We start from the raw sequence: 7,991 nt of genomic DNA, 5'->3' as shown, positions 1-7,991 counted from the left end.
CATGGGTTATTTGTACTGTAGTTATTTGGGTCAGATTTTCTTTCCTGCTTTTCTCTGAGTTCCATGAGGACAGAGCTGGAGTATTTTCATCTTTTTATCTAATCCGAGGTCCAACTCAAATGTGTCATGACCAATAACTTATATTTTCTTTCTGGCCTTATGAAAAGGGTGACATGGTTTAGGGAGGTATTATGATTCTCTTTTACTTATGAGAAAATTGAGGCTCAGAAAGGTTGGTAAACCTGTGCAAGATCCACCAATAAGGAAACAGTGACAGTAGAATTCTGACAGACTGAACACTTGGCAGTGTTGGGCTTAGACCTGTGGCTTACACTTTGAAAAAACACAACCAAATAAGGCATTTTTTTTTTTTTTTGAGATGGAGTCTTGCTATTGCCCAGGCTGGAGTACAGTGGTGTGATCTCGGCTCACTGCAACCTCCGCCTCCCGGGTTCAAGTGGTTCTCCTCCCTCAGCCTCCCGAGTAGCTGGGACTACAGGCACGTGCCACTGTGCCCAGCTAACTTTTGTATTTTTGGTAGAGATGGGGTTTTGCCATGTTGGCCAGGCTGGTCTTGAAACTCCTGACCTCAAGTGATCCACCCGCTTCAGCCTCCCAAAGTGCTGGGATTACAGGCATGAGCCACCGTACCTGGCCTAAACAAGGCTTTTTAGCAACCAAGAACAAGTGGCATCTGTGCCTTAGCCATTTTGCTTACATTTCTCCTAGCTGCCTAACGTTCACCAGGTTGCTGCTTGCATGCATGCATTCATTCATCTATTTATTAAGTGCTGGTGTGCTTCTGAATGTTGCAGTACAAGGGGAGGGAGATACATGGATGACATAGAGCTTTAAAATTAAGAATAAGGCTCTAGGGTCAGACTCCTTACATTCACAAGCTGGCTCCACCAGCATGTAAATATAAGAACTGTGTGAGCTTGGGCAAGTTACCTGACCTCTGTGAGCTTCCATTTCCTGAACTGTGAAAACTAGGGCACTATAATGTATCTCAGGGTTTCAGTGAAAACTAAAAGGATAATACCTGGAAAAGTGGTTAGTTAGCACCAGGACTGGCTATCTAATTTAAAGGGCAAAAGGAAAAGTAGAACTCCTTGTTCAAATATTATTAAGAAGGCAATAGTAGAGCATTAAACCAAGAACAGGGCCCTTCTAAGCATGGGGCCCTGTGTGACTGCACAGGTTGCATGCCTGTGAAGCTGGCCATGGGCTCACACAGTGCCTGACACATGGTGAGTGCTTGATAAATGTTAATTATTAATTACCCCCAGCCACTCCTCTCAGAGTTCAAGTTCTGTTGGTGAGAAAAGACACTTAACCCCAAAATAACTGCATAAGAAAGAGTATGACAGACACTGAAGACATAGTTGGAGAGTCAGGTGACATTCCAGAATCCACGTTTTAAAAAAGAACACTGAAAAGTAATTTCCTCTTCAGTGGAAAGAACACAGGGTTGTGAGTCAGACATTTCTCATATAGCTAATAATAGCCACTTTTTTTTTTTTTTTAATAGATGGTGTCTTGCTATTTGCTTAGGCTGGAGTGCAGTGGCAATTCACAGGCGTGATCATAGTGCACTGCAGTCTCAAACTCCTGGGCTCAAGTGGTCCTCCTGCCTCAGCCTCCTGAGTGACTGGGACTATAGGCGAGTACCACCATGCCTGGCTAGTGACAGCCACTACTGACTGAGCATTTCTTATTTCTCAGACACTATGCAAGATGCCTACTATATATTATCTTATTAAATCTTCCCAACAATCTTGGGAGAAAAGTAACAATTGTTAGTCCCATTTCACAGATAAGGAAAACAAGAATCAGAGCGGTCAAGTGACCTTCCCAAGGTCATCCAGCTGGTCATTAGAGGCATGGCTCAAACCTAGCCCTATCTGGATCTGGGCTTATAACCCCTAAGTCCTACGCTCTGCCACTAATCAGTGGGTGATTACTGGTCAGGTTATTTTTCCTGCTGTGGTCTCCAGCTACCTCAGAGGGTGATAAAGTTTGAGTGAGCCTGAAGTCTGTAAAACCTTAGGTGGGTTAAAATATGTAACCCCTATAGCAAAGTGGCCACGGTTATTCTGGGATTTTCCTTCTTTCCTCTTGAGCTAAGCACTGGCTCTTAAGAGTTAAGTGGTTTTATCTTTATTGGAAGGAAATGTGTTAAAGACAGACTCACTACAGTGTTGAGACAGTAGTGAGTAGCACAGTAAGGAGACTGCCCAGGACTTGAGGTCCTTGGTCCCTCTATAGAAGTATCAAGTGTTTGTAAAAGGTTTAGCACCCATGTGACAGAAAGAAGCCATCATCCTCTTAATTTCTCTTGGTTTTACTTAATATATAGAAGGGCAAACTAGTGGGCCTCTGAGTGCAAGATGAGGACTTCATTAGAATAAAGACATATTGCCTCCTGGATTTCTAACCCATAGCTCCAAGAGCCTCAGTGTCATAGAACATAGGTAAGGGACTTGATTTACTGAAAGACCCTACCCTACAACATCCTGTGGACATTAGAGCTCTGTGCTCCTGTCACTGAGTATCACTGTGAGCTTAAAATATGTCAGCTGCTCCATTTCTCTTTCCTTTTGTGTATTCAGAGCTCTGATTTTAAAACACTGAAATCTGGAAGATTCCAGTAGCTGCACTCTGTCTAAAGCATATGAGGAATGACTGTAGAATTTGCATGTCCTCTATAGCTTTTGTTCACATGTATGCGGGCAGGGATAATGTTATTGATTGTTCAACCTATTTGCCCTGCCCAGGGGTTGTCAGTAATGACCAATATGAATCAAGTTGGCACAAGTGTGATCAAATGATCAGGTCTTGTCTCTTTACACTGCACCACCAATGCTTCAGCACTGCCTCCCTTTGCCTTAAGGACTGGGAGTGCGATGCTGTGAATGGGATGGAAGCGGTTATTCACATGTGCTTTCATTTCTTCTTCTCTTCCTCAGAAGGGAAGGCAAAGACATCTATAAAACCTTTACAGCTGTGCAGACTTCTGTATCCCTCCATCCTCATTTCCACCCTTTGTAAAGTCATAAGGATGCTCTCCATTTCCCTCCTCCCTTCTACTTCTTCCCTCCCCATATCCCCTAAAATCATGCAGACAATAAAGGCTGGTATTTTGGGTGCCCTGGAGAATGAGGGCTACTTCCTAGTCTTCTCTTGGTGTCTCCTTGTGAAAAAAGCATTTCTTCCTCAGGTGGACAAGCTGGTATTTCCTTTGGAATGAAATCCTCATCCTCTTCCTAGGTCTTCTTCATTTCCCATTCCTGAAGCACAGAAAGACAAGACAAATCAATTTGCTGAATGGTCTAGTGTCACATGGATAAAGACATTTCATGGCACCTAGTTAGATGAAGATCTCCACTGGCCAGGTTGCATTGGGTTCTAACCCCCTCTCTCTCTTTCTGTGGCCCTGAGTAAGTCACTTCTCCATGCTGGTCTCTCTTGTCCCTTCATCCATTCTCAACATAGTTGCCTGAATGGTCTTTAAAAAATGTAATTTATATCCAAAACCCTTTGCTCAAAACCTTCCATCATGTCACAACAAGATCCATTATGTTAGAACAAGATCCATGGTTCCTCAGTGGCCTGAAAGGCTTTAGATGAAAGGCTGGTAAACAATAGTCTGTGGGCCAAGTCTGGCCTATTGCCCATTCTCATATAATCCATCAGCTCTTATTTCTAAATGTTTGAAAAAAAAAATCAAAAGAAGACGCCTATCTCATGACACATGAAAATGACATGAAATTCACATTTCAGTGCCTGTAAATAAGTTTTATTGGGCTAGTGCAGTGGCTCATGCCTGTAATCCCAGCACTTTGGGAGGCTGAGGTGGGCGGATCACGAGGTCAGGAGTTCAAGACCAACCTGACCAACACGGTGAAACCCCCGTCTCTACTAAAAATACAAAAAAAATTAGCCGAGTGTGGTGGTGTGCACCTGTAATCCCAGCTACACAGGAGGCTGAGGCAGGAGAATTGCTTGAACCCGGGAGGCAGAGGTTGCAGTGAGCCGAGATCATACCACTCACTGCACTCCAGCCTGGGTGACAGAGCGAGACTGTGTCAAAAAAAAAAAAGCTTTATTGGGACACAGCCATTTTCATCATCATTTACATATTGTCCATGGCTATTTTCATGTGACAATGGCAGAGTTGAGAGGTTGTGGAACAGATCATATGGTTCAGAAAGCCTAAACTATTTACTCTCTGGCCCTTTACAGAAAAAGTTTGCTGACTGCTGGTCTAGATGATCTGGCCCCTCACTGGTTACTTCTCTGATCTCATCTCCTAATGCTCACTCTTTGTTCCCTTCACTGGAATCACCTGCATCTTCTTGATGTTCCTCAAACATGCCAAGCTTTTTCCCACTTCAGGGACTTGACACTTGCTCTTCTCTCTGCCTGGATCATCCTTCCCTCAGCCCCCCGCATGGGTCTCTCCCTCACACTCCATTCAGGTCTCTGCTTATGTGTCACCTTCTCGAAAGGGTCTTTGCTATCACTGTGCTTAAGCCCCTTTGGGAGGTTCATCTTCTCTGGCATCACATTCTTTATTTATGTGCGGTATTTAAAGTCTTGTCTTCCCAACTCTATGAGACCAGGGACTTTTTTGGGTTCCCTGTTATGTAACCAGAAACTAGAACAAGACTGGCATATGGTAGGTCTTCAACAAATATTTGTTTAATGACTGACTAACTGTAGGAAAGAATAAAGACTCTTCCCTCTTAGGCTCTGAAAGTCAATTCCAACCTGAGGATGCAGCTCCAGCCTAGGCATAGAGCCATGCTTTTTTTGAGACAGGGTCTCACTTAGTGTCATCTAGGCTGGAGTGCAGTGGTGTGATCAGGGCTCACTGTAGCCTCACCCCTCCCACTGGGCTCAAGTGATCCTCCCACCTCAGCCTATGGAGTAGCTGGGACTATAGGCATGCGCCACCACACCTGGCTAATTTTTTTGTAGTTTTTGTAGACACAGGGTTTCGCCATGTTGCTCAGGCTGATCTCAAACTCCTGGGTTCAAGAGATCCTCCCACCTCAGCCACCCAAAGTGCTAGGATTACAGGTGTGAGCCACTGTGCCTGGCCAAGCCATGCATTTTAAAAGTCCGTGCGGGTGTGATCCTAGACAAAATGTTGCCGATTCCCAAAGCAGTGTTGATATGAAGCTAATAAACAGCTGTTCTTTAAATGTATTCTAATATGATATGCAATTTCAGCTCATAAATGATCAGGCACTGCTTGCCTCTTCCCCCTTCATGGTTTCCACGTTCGCTCTCCCTCTTTGCTCCAGCTGCTCTGGCCTCCATCTGACCATCAGGCATGCTTGAGAGTTTTTGCACCTGCTGTCCCCTCTTGCTGGAACACTTCTGCTCTAGATCTTCTCATGATGTTCCTTTCCCATCATTTGGGTCACTGCTAGGAGAGGCCCTCTCTGACCACTGTGTATACTGCTCCAACCCTACTCCCAGTCTGTCCCTTTCTATATATATGTGTATATATATGTATATATTTGTAGATATATCACTTTCTGGAATTATCTTCTTACATTAACAGGGCACTTATGTATTATCTGTCTTCTTTCACTGGCTTGGAAGTTCCTTGAAAACCAGGACCTCGTCTGTCTTGTTCACTGGTTTATCTACCACTTAAACTTCAGTCTTCTCCGCTGTGAAATGGGGCTAAGAATGCCCATTTTACTTGGTTATTGCAAAGATGGAATGAAGGAACATGTTCAGAGTGTTTAGTGAAGTGTCAAGCATTTAGCAGGTGCTTAATATGTGTTTCTTGAATGAATGAAATTGGAGTTTTCCACTACTTTAAACAGGATGTTCCCCCTTTTATTATGTTTCTAATTTGAACTATTTTTTTTATTTGACATATTGTGAAATGATTATCACAGTCAAGTTTAGTTAACACATCTCACCTCACCTAGTTATCATTTGTGTGTGTGTGTGTGTGTGTGTGTGGTGAGAATAGTAAAAAGTGACTTTTTAAAGCAAATTTCGAGTATGCAATATGGTATTGTTAACTGTAGCCATGATTCTGTACATTAGATCCCCAGAACTTAGTCTTCTTAAAACTGAAACTTTGTATCCTTTGACCAACATCTCCCCAATTCCCCCAGCCCTCAGCCTCTGGCAACCACCATTCCATTCTCCCCATTTTATTTTAAATTAATAAAGATTAATTTTATATTTTCATATTTAAAAAAGATATTTTTCCTTGAAAACTCATCAGTCTCCACATTTCTTAGCTTGGAATTTAGGTCCTTCTATATCAAACTGTCTTTCCAGTCTCATCTCCTACCAATTTTTCCGACATTCTGTGCTGCTGCCAGACAGGTCTAGAAAGGCTTCCTGAGCATCTCTGATGTGCCAGGCATTTGTTTTTCAGGTCCTGCTATGATTGGAATGTTTGTCCCTCCAAAACTGATGTTGAAATGTAATCCCTAATGTGGCAGTATTGAGAGGTGCAGCCTTTAAGAGGTGATTGGGTCATGAGGGCTCTGTCTTCATGAATATGGATTAATCCATTCATGGATTAAGGCATTAATGAGTTAATGCATTAATGGGTTATCATGGGAGTGGGACTGGTGGCTTTATAAAAAGAGGAAGAGAGACCTGAGCTAACATGTTCAGCCCCCTCACCCTATGATGCCCTGGGCCGCCTCCAGACTCTGCAGAGAGACCCCATCAGCAAGAAGTCCCTTGCCAGATATGGCCCATCATCCTGAGACTTCTCGGCCTCCCAAACTCTTAAGAAATACATTCTGTTTCTTTATAAATGATCCAGGTTCAGGTATTCTGTTATATGCAGCAAAAAATGGACCAGGACAGGTCCACACTTTATCTGCAATTCTGAAATCCAGAAAGCTGTGAAACCAAAATATTTCTCCATTGTTTTGGTATAGACTCATTTGGTGGCAAAACTTGACCTGACCTGATAAGAGTCTGTTTATAATCTTTATTCACTCCATGTGCTGTACATATTCCTATGTCTTGCTGTAGAATTATTAACATGTTTGCTTACATGGTACCACCTGAGGACAACGTATTGGGGTTTTCATCGTGTATTAGTGTAGGTACCATATTACCTTTATAAAATCCAAAAAGTTCTGAAACACAGCTGACCCCCAAGAGTCACACAGAAGGGACTGTGGACCAGCATCCTGGAGGGAGCCATGGACTTAGAATTGGAAGAGGTGGGTTTGCTTCTTTGCTTTTGCAGTGATACCTTGCATAGCCCTGGGCAAGTCCCATCGTCCTTGATTTTCAGTTACCTCATCAATGAAATGGAACCTGTCTTGTCTGAAAACACATTGTAGGCTCAGAAACCAGATGATTAAGCTTGTTAGAGATATGTGTTAACAAAGAGTGAATAGGTTCTGAATAAGATCTGAGGATTACCCCTTCTGAGGAAGGTTCATGAGTTTCATTGCATAAATGCATTGGCAATTCTCTACCTTTCTCACTAGTTGATTTTTTGGTTTTGGGTGAAGTTCCATAGAAAGGGGGCTACCAGATCTCTGATTTTGAGGAGCAGAACTATGGCTCTACCTTGGCTTTCTGTAGCACCCTTCCTTGGTTGGAGGCTACGATGGATGGGCTCCTCTTCCTCAGCTCAGAAACACAGTTGACAGGGAGAGGTTGCTCTGCAACGCTGTTCTGGGGTTTACTTGCAGTTTCCTGTTGATGGCAATAAATAATTATATAGGTGAGATCTGGTGATGGCTACCTACACACCCAGCCTGCCCTCAAAAGCCTGAGGATACTTTATTATTTTTATTGTTATTTTTGAGACAGAGTCTCTCTTTGTCACCCAGGCGGGAGCACAGTGGCACGAGCTTGGCTCACTGCAACCTCTGCCTCCTGGGTTCAAGCGATTCTCATACCTCAGCCTCTCGAGTAGCTGGGATTACAGGTGTGTACCACCGGGCCAGGCTAATTTTTGTATTTTTAGTAGAGATGGG

General features: G+C 43.3%; 1 protein-coding gene across 6 annotated transcripts in view; it reads right to left on the bottom strand.

Annotated features, from left to right (window-relative positions):
• Positions 1-2,137: 2,137 nt before the first annotated feature.
• Positions 2,138-7,991, bottom strand: part of AFAP1L1 (actin filament associated protein 1 like 1) — a 68,357-nt gene continuing 62,503 nt past the window's right edge. For all 6 annotated transcript variants that reach the window (XM_054488281.2, XM_054488283.2, XM_063665270.1 and 3 more), the window contains 2 exons: positions 7,579-7,707; positions 2,138-3,290 (listed from right to left, as the gene is read on the bottom strand). In XM_054488281.2, the coding sequence (XP_054344256.1) occupies positions 3,267-3,290; positions 7,579-7,707 (153 nt within the window). In that variant the 3' untranslated portion in view covers positions 2,138-3,266. The remainder of the gene's footprint in view (positions 3,291-7,578; positions 7,708-7,991) is intronic.

This window comes from Pongo pygmaeus, chromosome 4 (genome assembly GCF_028885625.2).
Source record: "Pongo pygmaeus isolate AG05252 chromosome 4, NHGRI_mPonPyg2-v2.0_pri, whole genome shotgun sequence".
In the NCBI taxonomy this organism is placed as follows: Eukaryota; Metazoa; Chordata; class Mammalia; order Primates; family Hominidae; genus Pongo; species Pongo pygmaeus.
Note: the sequence above shows the minus strand (reverse complement) of the source record. Positions and strands in the feature narration are given on the sequence as shown.